At 38.0% G+C, this 19,219-nt stretch overlaps 1 protein-coding gene across 1 annotated transcript; it reads right to left on the bottom strand.

The window, feature by feature from the left end:
• Positions 1–245: 245 nt before the first annotated feature.
• Positions 246–18,841, bottom strand: LOC143887839 (deSI-like protein At4g17486). Its single transcript, XM_077392052.1, has 4 exons — positions 18,495–18,841; positions 11,200–11,461; positions 4,125–4,192; positions 246–791 (listed from the first exon to the last, which is right to left on the bottom strand). The coding sequence occupies exons 1-4, from the start codon at positions 18,627–18,629 to the stop codon at positions 516–518; spliced, it is 741 nt and encodes a 246-aa protein (XP_077248167.1). The 5' UTR covers positions 18,630–18,841; the 3' UTR covers positions 246–515.
• Between the last annotated feature and the right edge of the window lie 378 nt (positions 18,842–19,219).

Genomic DNA, 19,219 nt, shown 5'->3' with positions numbered 1-19,219 from the left:
GCAGATGAGCCATGTACAAGCATTCATAAATCAGAAGACTAAGTTTCTTACCTATATTCTGGTATAATGAGCAACAAGGTTGGTGTTCGTGCTGCGGCTTTTGGTGGCGGAAGTTTTGAGGTCAGAAGGCCTCGGCCGAAGAGAGGTCAGATCAAGTCCAGAATAGCAGCAAATGCATTTCATTCTCTCGTCTCCATGCTTTCTAAAGCCACATCTCATAGACCACATTCTGATCAGAAAGCCTATTGCAGGGAAGAGAGAAATGCAATACATTCTTAATTTGTATCAAACATTGTATGATGAGACACCCATTCATTGTGGCATATCTTTGGACAATTTTCAGAATTTGATTGTTGTATCATAATCCCTTCAAAGCAATTTATCTTTAAACATTTCAGTTTTGGATTGCAAAAACTAATAACAGAAATCAATCTCACAATTTCTAGAACGAAATAGAATTTCAATCTTAATGCGGAATTTTCATTAATACCAATCTAACAGCGACTACTCCATTCTCAAATGTAGTGTTGTGAACTATGTTGCGGTTTTTCTGTAGGTGGTTGTTGTCGTTGTTGAGGTGTTACTTCGGCTTGGTCTGGAAACTCCGAGCTAGTGGATGATTTGCCACCAACAGAAATGAGATTTTTGAACCAGGTACCTTGGAATCTGGAATTGCCTCTGTTGGAATTGCTCGGAGACTCTGGATTAGACGGGGAGTTGGAGGCTATGCCTGCAATGAATCGGTATGCCACTTTGCTGGCAGATACTATTTCTGTCTTAGCTTGTCTGAACTGCAAAATGATAAAAAATAAAAAGCCATGCAGTTATAAATCAAGTACCAAACAAGTAAACTGATGTTTTAAACAGAATCAAATGAGTTAGCGAGAAAATTAAATTGAATAGCTGCACATAGAGCTTTCAAACTAATCAATAATTGAAACATGACTCAGCAATAATCCAACAAAATATTAATTTGATCCAATTGTTATTGCATATATCTAGATGATGCATCACAGCATTTCTATTTGATCCAATTTTTCAGAAGTAGCCAATATTGATCTCACAAGCAACTTTTAAAGCACTTCATCGATTTGTCTGAGGTCTGAATTTTCAATCAAGGAACAGAACCACAGAATCATGCATGCGTTTTTCCTCCGGCATTTTACTATAAATATTCAAATTATTCATTTTTGTTCCTTTATGGTGTTGCTGTTCCTCTAATTTAACATAAATCTCCAAGCAAGTCTTATACAAGTGTCTGTTGAAGCAAAAGTGATCCCTATAATTAGCATGCTCAAGAATTTCAGTGTAATATTGGTACAAAAAGATAAGGATTGACATATTATGCACTTAATAAGAAACAAAATGACCGCATACCCTCGATGGACAAATATCACAAATTAGGATCTAACATTTAATGACAGTTTATCTCTAGAACTATCCCTCAAGCTGAAGGGGGCCATGGATACACTGAGTGCTTCGAGAGATGCAGTCTATCTCAAAATAAACCTTCGGTCACTACATTAGCAATATGATTTATTAACCTCTTTATGAATGATGATGGTACTAATATGATTCATTAACTGAACATAATAGGCTTGTCCTTCAAGCATGATGGAATGCCATTGCAAAGCACTATGATTATCAAGTACAACATGGAGGCACAGGTCTTTTCATTTATATATTTTTAGCGTTGTTAAAGGTTCATTTCAGTCAATGCTTTTGTCGCTACTAAAGCCCCATATTCTGCCTTCACATTTGACCTAGATACATCATATAGTTTTCTTAATGGTGAAATTTTATTAAAGAAAAGAGGCAAAGCCCAACCGAGAATAGTCAAATACATAAAGACAAAGCAGAAAGGAAGAAAAAATACAAGAGAAATATCAAGTACAACATGGAGGCACAGGTCAATATATAGCTTCTTACTGTCACTATTTTTTTCATATAAACATCTGTGTAGTTGTCTAAGGTACATTATTTCAGCCATTGCTTTGTTGCTACTAAAGCCTCACATTCTGACTTTGCATTTGATCTGGCTAAACTACATTGGTTTTCATTATTCTTGCCAACAAATATGCAAAATCTGAACACAGATTTCCGAACATTTGGAACTTCAACCCAATCAACACCAGCATAACATACCATTTCCTTTCTTGCTTGCTCCCCAGGTCCCCATGTTTTGCCATGTTTGACCAATAGCCATAGCTAACATCCGATGCTATGGACCTCCACCTGAGAGCCTACCCTATTATAAGATTATTCCAGAGCTTCATAGCCTATTTTCCCACTATTACATTATGATTCTGATAGCATTCCCGTCAAAAAAAATCCTAATTCTCTCTTCTCATCAGTACTAAATACACCTAAACTCATCATATCCTGCAAGGCCTCTTAAAATTCCAGCATAAATCTTGGAAACCAAATGGCAGAGAATGCCAAATGATGGTCACCAACGATATAAAAAAAGATTTTATGATGCAATGGACAAGAAAATATAGACCACCGCCCCTCCCGTTTGATCTTAGTACCCCTCCCAGCTGATCTCACCATTCATTTGTAGTTTCAAAGCATCACTAAACCATGACCCTTACAAGCTCCATTATATGACAAAAACTATTAAAGAGGCCTTGCAGGAAAAAAGGACCGGTCCTGCCAATGTAGAGGTTTCCTTCGGCCTATTTTTCTCCCACGATTTTAATTAACTCATCCTTTGACCCAATCTACACACTGAATAATCGCAATTAGTGCGAGGACTTTCATTATTCAAAGCTAGGCAATAATTGGAGATCAGGACACCATTCAGTGTAAATTAAACTCTTTTAATTGTATGCATAAGCTGAAACAGAGACAATATTTACAAGCCTATGGTTCCTTTTCTAACATTGTTGATGCAATGTATTTTATCACCTTCCTACAAGTCAGAAACGAATCACAAATATCCTCCAAGTTAGTATCCAATGTGAGCTACAATTCTAGCAATGTTGCGTGAAAAGATTAACCACAAAGCTTTCACAGATGTTCTAGAATAACTGATTGCAGTAGGAGAAGTCTTTATCAATGCCCAAGAGGCATACATTTGTTGCAACTTGATGGCCACCTTTAAAAAAGGTTAGTTACATGATACATGGCTTAATATAACACAATCACTGCATGATAACCAAATTTAACCTATTTTAAATTTTTTATAATTACTATCAGTCCTACATAATCACAACTAATGATGCAGAGATACAGGTTGCACTGGGCCTAAGATGCCCCCTGAAAGTCCGAAATCAGAAAAGCAACTGGCTTAGAAGCAAAGACTGAAAGGGGAAAGGGAAAATTCTTTTTAGATTGGTAACAGCCTAGCAGTGAAACTTGTACCCAACTTCTAAAACCCTAAATCTCTTGGGGGAATATGGAAAATTTTAGTTTTTTTTTTTCCAAATACCTGCACCTGATTGGAATTCTTATAGCTGGTGTGGGTTCATGACTGGCATTTAGGGACAATGGATGGAATTTTGGGACTAAGGATAACCTCAACTTCCCCAAATAGAGCGTAGGACCAATTTCAGAGATACATACATTCAAAGTGAGGTTATTTCCATTCTAAAGATGTCATCCATCATGCTGCATTAATGGTTGATTTCTCTGTAGTCTGAAGTTTAGATGAAAGCATTTGGCTCTATTCCATCCTCTAAATGCTTTCAACTATGACAGAAACTTCCATACGCTAATTGCTAAAGCAAAAGAATGTCAGTAGAGTCAGTACAAGTAGTAGAATTGTAGAAACATCAAAAATCCAAAATAATAATAATATGAGTTATACAAAACAGGTTGAGAAGTACCATGCAACCGAAAAAAACAATCGATAAGTATAATTTCCAAAGCCTATCAAAATCTCTGGGTTGAGAAGTATTATGCAACAGAAGGGTACATTTTCTATTGATGCTCATTGCAATAAAAGATGAAAGCATGAATGAGTGGTATCCATAAACTAATCAAATCAAAACACCATTGTACACAGATTTAGGCATTTTCAGAATAAGGGTAGCTTAATCTTTAAGTACAACCAGTACTGAAAGATAACTTCCAAGAAATAGGACATGATAAGAGAAATGAAGCAAAAGAGGTCATCTCACTCGCAATGCTGTATTCCCAGCAACTTCCATAGCAGTATCACCAGCATTAGCAAACCGGTTCACCCAAGCTGTAAGAGACACAAAGCTATAAGGCCATGATCAATAGAACAAACTTCAAATGAAAATTATATATCATGTGTATTCACTCTAAGGAACAATCTAAACAGATCACACATCATTTCCATAAAAAAAAGTGATTAAAAGTAATAGAAATTGATTCATGCAACCAAACCTTTGGCCTGGGCTGCTATACATAATTTTTCCCCGGTAGGTTTTCCTTTTGAAGGGGGACCACCTTCCATCTAGATAACCATGTCATAGCATTGGAGGGTCCACCTTCCACCAAAAGTCTGCCAGTAAGTTTCTTTTGAAAATATAAAGATTGGTGAGAAGCAATGAAGCATCCACTTCATTCAAGCTCTTGACGCCCAGTGGGATTCAGCACTACCAAATCCCCAAAAAAAAACCCAACCCATCGCAATACGGATTATCATGCCTTACCTGGGCAACATAGCTTACAGGATGGTTCTTCTAGCGATTCCAATGTGATGCAAGCAAGGTTCATAAACAAGCCCACAAATCAACAAAGGTAAATCGAGAGGAGAATCGGATCAACCTAAATCTCAAAGTAGGTCCGAGGGGGAAAAAGAGATTTTCAGTCAATGATTTTTGGTGATTTTTAATCGGATCAATCCAAATCTCAAAGTAGGTCATAATGATTTATGGAGATTTTCAATGATTTTGGCTTAAGTTTAAGTAGTTTGTAGTGCACCCAGTGAAAAACGAAAAAAGTATTTATCTCTAGGAAGGAGTAATTTTAGAAGTTACCTAGTTCTGAAAGTTAGCTTTCTGTGTTTCTTGAACAGCAACATGTAACACACTTTCATCTTTTATTTTGGGCTGCTTTAAAATAAAAGTTAAGCTTTATTTAGCTTGGTATAAGAGATGAATTGATCCAATACCAATGGCTAGGCTTAAATTAAGGTTTTTAAGTGTTTTGGGTCTATATGTATAAAATTTTGACGTACTTTTCAAGAGGCCAATGAATAGTTACGAGTTTTCCCTATTGCATCTTGGGTTTTACCTTGCTCTATTCATGTTTTGATCAAACTATTATCACTTACGGAGCAAGTTCGATTCAGGTAACCATTTGAGGATGGCATCGAAAAAGGTTATTGATCCACATGATTGACCATTGGAGCAAGTTCTCCAGAAGGTGTGGAAAAGGCCTCTTTTTAAAGCAATTTTAGGTTTATAAAAATAAATCCCTAAGCTCTTAAACTTTTAAAACTCGAATAGAAGAAACCTCTTACTCCCTTGGTCTTGTGGTCCCTTTGGTGGTCCGTGGTCCCAAACATGCATCAATCTCGCTGGGTCTGAGAAGAACTCGCCCCGACTATGGCTGCCCAATGATGCATGTCCCCTCTCCATGGTATTTGTATCGAGGAAACATTGAAGATTTTGGATGTGCACATATCCTATAGTACGTAAATAGCATAACTGCATAAGTGTTATTCATTATCTTATTCAACATGACAAATAGTCCAGCCATTATTTAGCTTATTGTATGTGGCCACTAGAAACTGTTTCTTGCGTAACTAATCCATGACATAGATCGCGTTCCCGAAATTCTTTATGCCTCCTAAGCTTATTGACTTGAGACTTTATTTGGAGTTACTCTTCATGCATGTCACCATCTCCTCAGTGTCATCACAGACCTTCATCATAATCAGCTACAACACTAGATCAAGAAGGTTGTTTGGATTCGTCCTATAGACTACTTCAAAAGGACCCTATCAGTTATATTCAAACTCTGCATGAGGTAGTGTTAGATCTAATTGTCCTTTTGGTCACCAACAATGCATTTAAGAAGATTACCAAGGCTACAGTTCAAAACCTCGGTTTAAGACTTAGGTTTAACATTCTCCTTTATTAGCTAAAGTATAATTTTCCTCCATTTTTTACAAATAAAAAATATCTTTTTCTCTCCTATGATTTGCATCCCGGTCATATTGACATTGTATCCCTAGCAATATGTGGCATGCATCCATCAGTACTACATCACACTACACTTTCTCCTACTTGGATCCATCTAAATTGAAACCAAGCATAGTAACAAGTATCCCACCTCCTTTCATGAACCATTGTATCTTGCATGTTTTGAGGGTGTGCTTCTTTCAATTGTAATTTTCCCACAATCTACCTTGAAAAGATGTTTTCATAAGATCCTTCAAACAATAATAAGAATAAATAGTTTTCCTCCCAAGGAACGCCTCGTCGGAAAGATATTAGATTCTGTAATGCCTCTTCATTGATGTTCTTCGGAGGTGATAATAGTGTCTTTTTTTTTTTTTTTGAAAAAAGGTAACAATATAATAGTGTTGTTTGAATCAACAAACACTCCACAGATCTTTGGTAGGGGAATTATCTCGTCTATGATCCATGTGTAGAGGAACTTCTTAACAAAATCTATCAAGAAATTAGGTATTCCTATCTTCACTCTAGAGTCTCGAATATGTTGAAATTGATCATCACTTAATTTCTTCCTAAATTTCTATCAACACAATCTTTACCTTGAACTTCATATTTCAAGAGCTCCACATCGATGAAAGGAGTTGATGTCGGTGTGTCAATCAATCGGCTCCCCGTCTTTGTTCCTTGGTTTCCCTTCAAGGAGTAACTATTGACATGAGCCAACGATCTAGCCTTTATAACACTTAGAGAATTTGCTCCAATCGATCAATCCTTTCATGCAGATTGATAACTTCTTTGGTGTCATCATGAATACATGAATGATTTCTGAATCGGCATTGCCTTCATATCAATTCGATGTAAAAAATTACTAGGAATCCATCATAAGTAGAAAACCCCTAAAAGTAAATAGGGAAAACTCGTAACTATTCATTAATCTTTTGAAAAGTGTATTACATGTAAATACAATCTTTAAACCAATCTAAATAAAGCTTAATTTCTATTTTAGATTAGAGCAAAACAAAAATAGAAAGCGTAATAAATGTTGCTGTCCAAGAAACCCAAAAGGCCAACTTATAAAATTAGACTCTTTGCTTGCTAAACTTAATTAAGGATACCTTCCACTACTTCACCCAAAATTAAATAAAAATGGCTGACGATCTCCATAAATAATATTGACCCAGCTGGCCAATTTATGTGGTGAATGGATCAATGGACGACCCATTACTGGTGTTAGCATGATGCTTCAATCGCATGCTGCAATCGCCTTCAGGGCTTATTTTTGGATCTTAGTCGACCTCCTTTTCTCCCAAATCATCTTTGCTGAATTATGAGCTAGTCCATAGACTTTACTTGCAATACGAATCACCCTTGATGTGAAGCGTACGTGAGGAGAACCCCCAGCTTGCCAAGTTCAATTCTAAATTTAATGTATATAGGTTACTTTTCTTGACAACATGTTTCAAATTTGAATGAAAAGGGGCGGCCCAGTGCACGAGGCTCCCGCCATTGCGGGGTGTCTGGGGAGGGCTAAGATGTACTTAAAATTATCAAATTTGAATAGTTTTTTTCTTGATTACATGTTTCAAATTTGAATGAATGACATAAAATTATCAACCATAGGCTTCTATTTGTCTTCAGCATTCATGAATCATACTTTAAAGTTATATTCCAAGTAACTTTGGATTAACTGACAAATTTTACAAAACCATGACTTCCATTTAGTTATATTATGTTACCTTTTTATGTATGTTGATCCATTAACTTTGTCTCCTAAATTTATGAGGGGATATGGATTTTATTTCCAATCGTTCATCTTTCCATGTTGAATGCCTGCTACATAAAATGATTTTCTCCTTCACTTTTCAGTCTCTCAATGAACAAAATATGCAGTTATATAAATATTAGTCTATGTTAGTTTTCAGCATTTAAACCAATATCGAACTTTTCTAGATTACCTCTATTTTTCCTAATCTTTCTCTACTATTGATTATGAAAAAGTATGGGTTAAACCTCATGCGTCAAGGCTTACACTTTGTATAGCAATGATCAAACACCGCCTCACCTTTTTATTTTTATTTTTTTGATGACATAGGGTGTCCCCACGCCATTTTAGGGCAAGACTAATCCTTATGGATGCACGCAATCACCCGTAAACCACGTTCATCGGGTAACTCCGAGGGAACTCGTGTCTATGGGGAGAAAACCAACGACGCTAGCCGACGTGCCAACACCACCTCATCTTTCACCGTTCTAATAATGAAGAAAAGGCAATTCAACCTGATCATGTTATCATTTCTGTTCCCAACATCCAAACTACTGTAGTGGAACATCTTATTTATTACAAAATTAGCCAAGACCACCATAGTTAGGATCTTCCTTTATCCCACAAAAGGCACTCTAGTTAGCTGCATTAGCAGCCCCAGCACCTCTCAACCTTTCTAGTGAAAACTTTCACAACAATTTTATAAACACCCACTTTATCAAAGATAAATACTTTATATTTAACTGCTTCCCTACCTTCGGAGTAAAACTCAGCTTAGATGAAGGGGCTCATGTACAAACATTCTCATGAGTTATGCCAAACCCCAAATTAATGGATGTAAGTCCAAATGAATATTACAAGAAAGGAGTACTTTGTGGATTCATCAAAGAAAACGGGCTGGTTCCTCTACAAAAACTCCTGCTGGAAGAGTAGGAAGAACAATTCCAGCTTTGAACAGCAGTTAGGCAATAAATCCGATTCGAGTAAAACCAGCATAACAGAGGCTATGTGACTCCATGTGCCAGGTGCTTTGAACAGCATAACAGAGGTTATGTGACTCCATTTATGCTTCAGCTGCAATCATGGTTTTAACACACTAACATCTTGTTCTCAGGCCAGAGTCGCAGTATTTGAGTAAGTGTTTTTTTTTTCTTCTTTGAATCAACCAGGTCCATCACAAGTAATGCACATCTATGAATCAAGTTGTGCGTTCTTGATCTGTGGTCTAGGTGATTCAACTAAACTCATGTGAAAGACCATCTCACTGAGTAGTTACACCATCTAAAGCAAAGACGGCCATTCCCTTTAAAGCTATCGATTGTGTATGGATGTAAAAGAAAGAGGTAACATAATTACAGATTGTTTCCATCACATTTTTTTAATCATATATTTTTCACTGACATATGAGAGATGACAACACGCCCACCCTTAGTTACAAAATTCGTTTCATTTCCATTTCGAAACGAACTAAAAATTTCGTTCTGGAACGGAAAGGCAATATTTGCCGTTTTGTTCCGGATTTCGTTCCAATTCGTTCGTTTTGCCCGAAATCCGAACAAAACACCAAATTTATGAAATGCCTGTTTCTAAATGTCTTTACTATTTTAATGACCATTTACTTAAGATTTACATGTAAATATGGGAATACTCCCCATTTGGATTTATTAAAAATAGTTTCAAGACCCAATACTAAAAGGGTAAAAAATCAACTTTCCTAGTACAAAATTCGAAAAAATCGGGTCGGGTCAAAATCTTAACTTCAAAACGATGGGTATTTTTCCAATTTTAAAAATTCATAAATTCTATCATGTCCAAACATTATTAAATCCCAAAACTCCGGTAAAAAAAATCTCCTAATTTGGTCTCAAAAAAAATTTCATCTTGTCAGGCGCCGGTCCAAACTGGAGTCAACATAGGCATTTCAGCTTATGGTGATTTTTCTTTAAGTAAATGTTGGATCTTTTACATATTCGGTCATTTAATTGTTTCTTATATTGGAAAGCTGATCGGTGGTCCCATGGAGGAAGAAAGGTAAGATTATTTGGGATGTATCCCTGCTCGCAACAATCTGGGTGTTATGGAAAGAGCGCAATGCTCGCCTATTCAAAGGGCATGCCAAGAGTTCCTCATATCCCTATGTCAAAGTGATAGCCATAACATTTTCCTGGGTGAAGGTCATACCAAGTTTTAAGTTTGTGTCTGCCTTCGAGTTATGGAAAGGGTGGAAGGATATATGCTTTAGTTCAGAGCTGGGTGAAGGTCACACTAAGTTTTAAATTTGTGTCTGCCTTCGAGTTATGGAAAGGGTGGAAGGATATTTGCTTTAGCTCAGAGCAAAGGCCCATTATAGTGAAAGAATGGGAGCTACCTACTCAAGGTTTTTTAAAGCTTAACTCCAACGGTTCTAGTTTGGGGAATCCGGGCCCAGCAGGAATTGGTGGTGTTCTAAGAGACAAGATGGGAACAACAAAATGGGCTTCTCAGGCCCCTTAGGAGATACAGACTCCAGCGAGGAGGAGGTGTGAGCAATGCATCAGGGCATGAAAATGCTAGAGAGAGATCTCATGGGCAAAACGGTGGTGGAAGGGAACTCACTAAATGCCATTCGCTGGCTGAGGGGCTCCCATGTGCAGATTTGCTCCTTTCTTTGATGAGATTGCATATCGTTTGGGAGATTCGTCGGTATCATTCCACCATGTCAGGTGTTACACCAATGGAAAGGCTGATAGACTAGCCTGGGAAGGGGTCTCCAAGGAGGGCTTGGAGTTGTTTGACTTCCTTCCTCCTTGAGTTTTATTCTCTATCTTATTGGTTTGGTTTTATTGTATCCTATGTTTTTCTTGTATTTATTTTTCCCCGTATCGACCATCTCGGTCCTTTTTATCTCCTTTAATGGAGCTTGTTGTCATTCAAAAAAAAATTATTTCTTATGATTTTTAACAATTTCTGATTTTTTGGATTTTTTCATATTTTTAACTATTAAAAAAATCGGTCGTCGTAGCGGAACGAATGTTTCGAACGAAACGACCGAAATACTGAAACGTTTCATTCCAGTAGTCAAAACGAAACAGCGAACGAAACGGAATTCATAACTAAGCTCCTACCCCATGATACTTTGTGCGAATGGGGGTAAGGATCACGTCTCATTACACTTTATAATTAACCCAATCTATAATGCTATCATGAATTGAAAAGGAAACCACATGAGCTAAATATGCACAAGTATGCAGTATCGTGTATTTGACTGAAAGATATTTCAAATAACATGGAATCTTTATTAATAATGTAAAAATGAAATAATAAGAAACCACTATTCAAAAATAAATAAGAAACTGTCACCTGGAAGCTTTGGCACACCAAGCCTTTCACACAACTCATCACAGAAGTGGTTGCAGTTTTTTGATAACAGGTCATATGAGTTTCCAGGCCATTCTCGGCTGAGCTCCCTTAAAATTTGATTTACCTTGAAGACTGAAAAGCTTGTCTCTCCAAGAACAATGTGTTCCCGATAGGTATACATAGGATTTTTACTCGGAGGACAACTAAAAACCCCGGAGCCAATTTCACAGAACCCAAACGACCATTCCTCATCTCCATAAACCTGCCACCATTGTTACATAATAAATCATCTGCTTAAAAGTAAAATGGCAAAATCTTAAAATATGTCTTTCAATCCTCAACAATGTGCCATGAAGCATGGTTTTGATGTAATAAATCACCGATGACAAAATAAGGAAAGTTGCACGCTGAAATGGAAGTATCATGGAAAAAAAGTATCAAATGCCTACCTGAAAGAGAAACAGGAAAATGTAGGAAACAAGAATCTAGTTTGGAACATGTAAGGTGAATGAAATTGAATTACGCAATTATCCTCAATTCCCATTCCCATGTCTATTTCATATATTATGAAAAATATAATAGCTAAAAGTAGTTGCTTCAACATGCAATAAAAGTATTCAATACACCCAGGCAGCATACCCCCTTCCCTCGTCTAGGCAAACACCTGGTGGCCTTGGCCCTTCCCTCGTCTAGGCAAACGCCCGGTGGCCTTGGACAATGTATGAGTGTGTGTATATACATATACATATATACCTAAAAATCAACATTAGGTCTCAAATACAAACATGTGCACCTAATCGGAACCGTTGATCTTGTAGACCATCATGAGCCGACCCACGTGGTCTTTGTTCCATGAGGAACAGACAGACATCCATCTGTACAATTAAAATCTACAAGAATCAACGCTTTAGTTTCTCTTGGCAGAACCCTAAAGGCAGCATAATGTATTAAAGGGTTAAGATCATCCAATCAAGGTGGGGCCAAACAAAATGGGTTGACTTCTGTTCCTGGTCAGATCAACGAATCTGACAATGTTCACCTGGCATGCATGGGGCCGAAACTGATCATTAGGAAGGAGCATAAAGCTGGCAGGCTTTTCATTCATTTCCCTATGTTGGTTACAACTTACAACATTATATCAAACAATTTGAACAATTGAAACTTATTATATTTATGCTAAATGTATATCTTAGAACTAGCTGTTACCCTTAATTAAGTGTACTGTCTTTGTACAAGCCATAGTTATTATGTTTTGGGCTAATTATTTTGTGTATATACTATTCCTTTATTCATGTTTTATACATAAAACTTAAAAGGGGGATAAATTCACATTAACAACTAATATGCATGCACATATTCAGAGGCCCATACATATACAATCAATTTCCAGTAGCTAGAACAAGACCTATACACATGTAACATTTCCAAGGTCCTCGCCATAGTTGCCGGAAACTCCTTAGGCAAGTGGGAAACCCGTTTCCCCTAAAACGCGTTTCTCACTGGTGGGAAACTCGTTTCCCATAAAACGCAGGAAATGCGCTTCAGATGCGTTTCCGAAACATGATAAAAAAAATTGGAGAAATATTTTTCATGTTTAAATCTACAAAACCACATATTTCGTGTTTTCCTTGTGTTTCAAGTGTGTATTTTCTACCACTTCTGAAATGCTTCTAATGCGTTTCGCGTTTCTAAAGATGTTTCTCATACGATTTCCTATTGTTTTTTCGTTTCTCGTTTCCCCTATATTTTTTTTCATGCGTTTCCCGTTTCCGTTGCACGTTTCGTTTCCCACCCTGGTAACTATGGTCCTCGCAACATGAGACCTTGATATAGATTCACAAACTTAGTTGGGGCCCATGTTCTTTACGAGGTAAAATGAACCGGTGCGGTCATTTTATGAGACATTATTTGGACAATCTGATGTCTAAAGAGGATGTGCTATATTGCATGCTACCATTAGAGTGATTATAGTGTTGTGGTTCATGAGTGCCTATTAGAGAGGCATTTGGAGATAGTTGTAGATCCTCTTTAGATTGTGTGTGCTTGTTTGATGGAGATTGGGTCTTTGAAGTGAAGACCCAATCTCCATCAAACAAGCACACACAATCTAAAGAGGATCTACAACTACCTATAGGGTTCCTCATGCCTATGTGATGGGCACCATCATATGTGTCGTAGTATATGTACTTTTGGGTGTGTTATGCAGATCATGGCTAGTGGGCATGTGTGGTCATTTTATGAGACCTCATCTCCTTTTCTTCATCATCTCTTCAATATTTACAGATTCTTCTTCACAAGTTGGAATCAGAGACAGGTTGAAGCAAATCTAGAAGCTACAAAATCTCCACTCGGGTGACATCATAGGGTTGTGCTGGTGACGCCAGCAGTCGTACAGCCAAACACTAGGGCTAATAAATCACATGTTTTAGGTCTCCCAATTCTTCTGGTGATAATAGAGATTTTTCCAAGATTTTCAAGGGCTATTTTGATCTTTCTGTAGACCTTTCAAAGAAAATTCCTGAAAAATCCAAATTCTGGTTGCATCATGTTCTATCTAGATCCAAAGCCTTTTTGCGAGGAACATGGGGCATAAAAGGACCTTTCTGAGTAGAAAGCTCCTGAATTTGGTCCCACTCAATTCTAGTGTGATTTGAGTGAGTTATGAAGATTCCCCCCACCCACCCACCAAAAAAAATCCCACAGTAAACGTATTTTTTGGGATTGGGGCTATATTTGCAGTTGGGGGGACGTCATGTCCCGATAACATTCTCTAAGAGTGTACCATAGTCCCCCCCCCCCTCTCCCCTCCCTTAAAAAAAAAAAGGAAATGATAAATGCGCCCCTTTTCATCACATGGGACACCTACCAGCAGTGTACGTGGCAATCAAATCCGTTGAATCCTTCCGACGTGAAGTACATCAGCCCCTCTGCAGTCATTGATACACTGCTGCTGAGTGTCCCAAGTGATGAAAAGGGGCGCATTTATCATTTCCCAAAAATAAAAAACCCTTAAAAAATCCCACAGCAAACGCATTTTTTGGGATTGGGGCTATATTTGCAGTCGGGGGACGTCATGGGACATGGATAACATTCTCTAAGAGTGTAACATAGTTTTTACTTGGCTTTCTTGGCTACGATGGTCAACACTGATGAGTCTGATGCATCCTACGATGGTCAACACTGATGAGTCTGATGCAACCTCATCTTCAATGGGGACTCCGGGTACCAGGTCTTGGTCCTCTACTGGCCCTGCGGGGGCAATTTGAATGCTTATGTTGCGTCCTTTAACCATTCTCGTGATGCTCATTCTGAAAGCTAGAATCAGTTCTTATTTTTTTAGAGTGCTTTCAGAATTCGAATCACGGTTTTCTAATTCATTACTAATAATCACCATTCAAAAAAAAAAGAAATTCATTACTAATAATCAGTTTTTCTATTTTTATGTAATAGAATCACATTCTTTTGTCATTGGAAAAATTGATTCTGGAGCACTAATAAATTTCAAGTGAAAGTGAGGGAGCACTCCAGATAGGTGAAAGTGGGTAGATGGAAGAATAAGGAGTGTTTTATTTAAGAGGAGAAATCCCAAAGTAAGGATTTTAAGTATTGATGTTTATCGGCCAGAAATTGTTGGGTTTATGAAAACTCATCAAATTAATTAGCAATTCATGATATAATTAAAGTCTTCCAATGATCTGCTAAAAAGCTTTTTCTACAATGTAGCTACCAGCCTTCAACTACATTCTCTCTTTTCTTGGAATAAAGACTTCATCCCGGGCCTAGAGGAAATTTGGTTGAATTTCTATGGCATCCCCCTTCATGTATGGGCCACATCAACAGCTGAAGATGTAGGTAACCTCTTTGGTCGAGTGTTAGAAGTAAATATGGAAGGGAGTCATAATCAAAGTATGGCTTTTGTATCTGCCAAAATTCTCGCCCCTTGGTGGAAGCTCCCGCCGTCCTCGATTCAAATTCAAATCTTGGGTCAATGTTATACAATTGGTATTGAATCTCAGGGCCACAGACGTTTGTTGGTTCCTGATGCAAAGTCTCTGGTTCCACAGTCTCAACTCATTAGGTCCCCTCCCTCTTCAGAATTTGGCCCCCTGAAGCATGACCTCTTGACTCAGAAAAAGCTTGCGTCAGTGTCAGAAATACAATCTACTTTTCTGCCGGAAAACCTGGCTTCGAATACTGTTGATCCCATTGGGCATATCCCATCAAATTCAAATTTCAAATTGTTATCCGTGTCAGAAGTGTCAGCCCTTGCCCGTGACACGGATTTCTCTTCCTTTAAGAAAGGAAAAGGGTCAAAGTTGAAAGGGTCCCATCACATGCACCCCTCTGGCCGTGTCAGTCTTTTTCGCTCTTGGTCTAGGAAAGGAAGATTCGTGGATGTAAGGAAATATTGGAGAAACATCGGATATGGGACTTCCACATCTTTTATGGTAAGGTGCAACGGTAAAGATGGACACGTAAGGAAACTCATGCCTAGAGTGGTAGCCACGGGGTTTTAGGGCGGGTTCCTTCCCAGGAATTCTTTAAATAAAAAAGTGGTCCTTCCCTAAACCCGATTCCAGAACAAGAGGAGGTACCCCTGGTAAAGAACGGCAGTTTTGGTGGGGCCATCCCGCTATGAAAGGCCGGCATCTCATGTGGATAAGGTGCCCCATACCATTTAGGCTAGACCAGATGGAATTGCTTGGGGAAAAGATGTTTGTCTACTCAAACTTTTGGCGTCGGGGACTGAAATTACGGTGATGTGTCCGGTAATGGAGTGATTAGCCTTATTGGTGAAAGGAATATCAACGTTAAATGGGAAGTGGAAAGGGTGCATATAATTGCTATTTAGCGTGGATTCCAGCGGTGTCATATTCATCCCTGTAACGGAAGGAGTCTTTTGTATGTCTTTGTCGTTTTGAAATGATGGTAGAAGGTGGATTCTCTCTTGGAAAGATGCGAAAAGATCTTGAGAAGGAATGACTTGCCCAAAGGAAATTAATAGTCTGGCAGGTGTAGACGCGAAAAGACCTTGAAAAGGAATGATTTGCCCAAAGGAAATTAATAGTCCGGCAATTGTAGTGTCTTCTTTATTGAGTTTACTGGGTGCGAGCACTAAGAAAATTATGATGTTTCGGTCAGACAATACTCGTGAATACTTTACACAGGAGTTGCAGCTATATTTGGATGCTCATGGCTCAATTCATCAGAGCTCTTGTCCTCATACCCCACAACATATTGGTGTGGCTGAGCAAAAGAATCGTCACCTTCTTGAAACTTTTCATCTTGTATGCAGCCAGACTAAAAGACCTCAATTGTAGGTTTCGCTACCCAGAGACAGTCTTATTCTTCTCTTCCCCATCCAACAAGGCAACAATAAAGCAAAGAGCAAGGGTCCGAAGGAGTTGGGCGACCAGGGAAACTCTTAAAGTTCCGTAGTGCCAAAGAAGTATTGGTCGTATGCGCCGCTCACTGCAGCATATCTTCTTAACCATGCACCATCCCAAATTTTGCATTTGAAATCGTCGTTTTAACTTTTGTGTCTTGATAAAGCCATATTTCCCATTCCCCTATGTTGTCTTTGGTTATATATGCTTTATCAATGTATTAGTTTCACATAGTAATAAATTAAACCCAAAAGACATTCAAGTAATGTTTATGGGTTATGCTCCAACTCAGAAAGGGTTATATTTGCTTGGATCCAGTATTTGGAAGTCGGTTTGTTACCATGAATGTGACATTCTTTGAATATGTTCCTTATTTTTTACGGTTCTCGATCCTCTTTCACGGGGAGTTTGGTGAGTTATTTGAAGAGAGTACGTCTTCTGTGTCTCCTTAACCTAAGTATTAGTCCTTCCTTCAATCATGCTACATCAGAATTGATATCAGAGCTACATCATCATGCATCATATTGGTATCAAAGCGACATATTAGTCTTTCCTTCGATCGTCCGGCATCATCATGACTTGGGCGAAGGCTCAACATCCTTTTGATGATTGACACTTATATTTTTGTATAAGGAGAAAAACTATTTCATAGAGCAAAAAGAATCGGGGATTGAGCCTCTAGTTCAATAACCAAGGCTCTGTTCTTCAACCTGGAGGTCGGAGGTTCAATACTAGCTTACCTACCCCAAAAAAGAGCAACAAGAACCAAATGCTTGAAAAGCGGGTATGATTATGATTTTATATGAAGCGGGTATGATGACCTAAAAGGAGGTATCTGCTAAATATGGGTATGAATATTAGGACAACGATGTAGGGGATCAAAAGATTAAAAATATCTTTTCATAGCATGGAAGCAAAATGATGCTATTATGATTCTCCCTTTAAAGGATCCGTTTTCTCATCCCAGAGATTTTTTGTCTGAAAGCCCCTTCATGAAGGTTTCAGTGGCAACCTATAAACTAAAATCACGGAATGGAAATACCCATCCGGTCAGTGGTGGAGCCAGGATTTATAGATAAGGGGGGCAGGTTATACATAAGGAGGGAAGGTTATACGTAAGGCTGGGCCCAATTGAGTGGGCCTATAAAGGAGTTTGGCCCAACTCAAGAGGGGCAGCTGCCCCCCTTAAGCTACATGTAGCTCCGCCCCTGCATCCGGTGAAAGAAGGATCCTTCAAGGCCCTTTGGATTGCAAGTAGTTTTTAAAAAAGTTCTGAAAGGAAAAATATTTCTAAAATTTCCTATTCAATTCTTATTTCGAGGGAGCTTCAATTTATGACGATAGCCTCTAAATTAACCATAATCATATTGTTTCCCTCTAAATTGCAGAAAGATAAAAATTTCTCGAGAAAAAAGTTTCCATCAGAAATATTTTTCATGCAATCCAAACAGCTCCTAAGAGTAGCAGGTAACAGACAAAACCCTAACCTTCTTATAAAATAAGTGATGCATCCATGCAGATATGGTCTCTAGTTTTTGTCTTCAATTTTCTCAATTTATCTTCATCACGCTTCAACTGATTTCAAAATTTTTCACTAAATTGCCAAATCAAAAACATCATGCAATTGTAAATGCAAAGCGCAATTCCACCACATGAAGAAGAGGAACTTCTTTAAGTTCTTGAAATTCTTCAAAGCACTAAATTAGGAAGAAAAAAATAGAGAACCCTAGAATACGAAATTGAAACTCTAGATCTCGCTTCAAGCAATCAACATCACATCAATTGAAACAAAACACTACAAAAACATGAAACCCTAACTATTCATTACGTAAAATCGATCAATTTTCACCAAAATCCATCAAAAAATTCAAAAAAAAAAAAAATTGAAAATATAGAAAAAATCTGAACCTGAACAGCACTGTGAAAGATTCCACCCAATCCGATACCGTCCTTGAATATCTTGTTGATCTGAACAATGGTGTTGTTCGTTTTGGGTGAAGCACTGTTCGTCACGTCGTAGATATGGAGGATCACCTCCGTCATCTCTCTCTCTCTCTCTCTCTCTCTCTCTCTCTCTCTCTCTCTCTCTAAATCGAACTCAGATTCGAAATCCCTTCACCGCTTTTCTCTCACTTCATCAGATCCAAGAAAAAGAGAAATCCCTAATCTCGCGAACTTAAATGATTATTATCACTGTATGTATATCCACGTCTCTCTCTCTCTCTCTCTCTCTCTCTCGTTCGTTTTTGGAAACGTTTGGAAATGAAAAACTTTTTTTAAAATTTCATGTTTTCGGTTGTTTGGCTTGAACTACCACAGCTAGAGTTTGATTTAATTTAGGCCACTGATACTGGCACTCTCATTTCTTATAATGGCACTAAATCATCTTGTCTTTTATTATTTAGACAGTTGTCAAAGTTTATTTTATAGTTCAGAAAAGGGAGAGCTATATTCACCCTTTTTTAACTTGGGACAGCCTCATCTAGTGTATTTATGACTACTCTCTTACACTAGAGGGTGTTGTGCCAAGTAATAAAAGGGGTGAATATATCATTTCCTTCCACAAAAAGTTGTCGGATGCTAATTAAAAAGAGAAGACATGGTGAGTTAGTGCAATTATCAAAACATTGTAG

Source organism: Tasmannia lanceolata, unplaced genomic scaffold (assembly GCF_043159265.1).
Source record: "Tasmannia lanceolata isolate RefF3 unplaced genomic scaffold, GAP_Taslan_0.1 ptg000012l, whole genome shotgun sequence".
NCBI classification, from domain to species: Eukaryota; Viridiplantae; Streptophyta; class Magnoliopsida; order Canellales; family Winteraceae; genus Tasmannia; species Tasmannia lanceolata.
The sequence above is the reverse complement of the archived record's forward strand: the minus strand, read 5'-3'. Positions and strand labels throughout refer to the sequence as shown.

Excerpts from the sequence above, each read along its gene's own strand:
- LOC143887839 (XM_077392052.1), bottom strand. The coding sequence starts at position 18,629 with ATGACGGAGGTGATCCTCCATATCTACGACGTGACGAACAGTGCTTCA. Across the intron at positions 11,462-18,494 it reads TCTTTCACAGTGCTGTTCAG|GTTTATGGAGATGAGGAATG; the intron begins GTTCAGATTTTT and ends CAATGGTGGCAG. Across the intron at positions 792-4,124 it reads CTGGGAATACAGCATTGCGA|TTCAGACAAGCTAAGACAGA; the intron begins GTGAGATGACCT and ends ATCATTTTGCAG.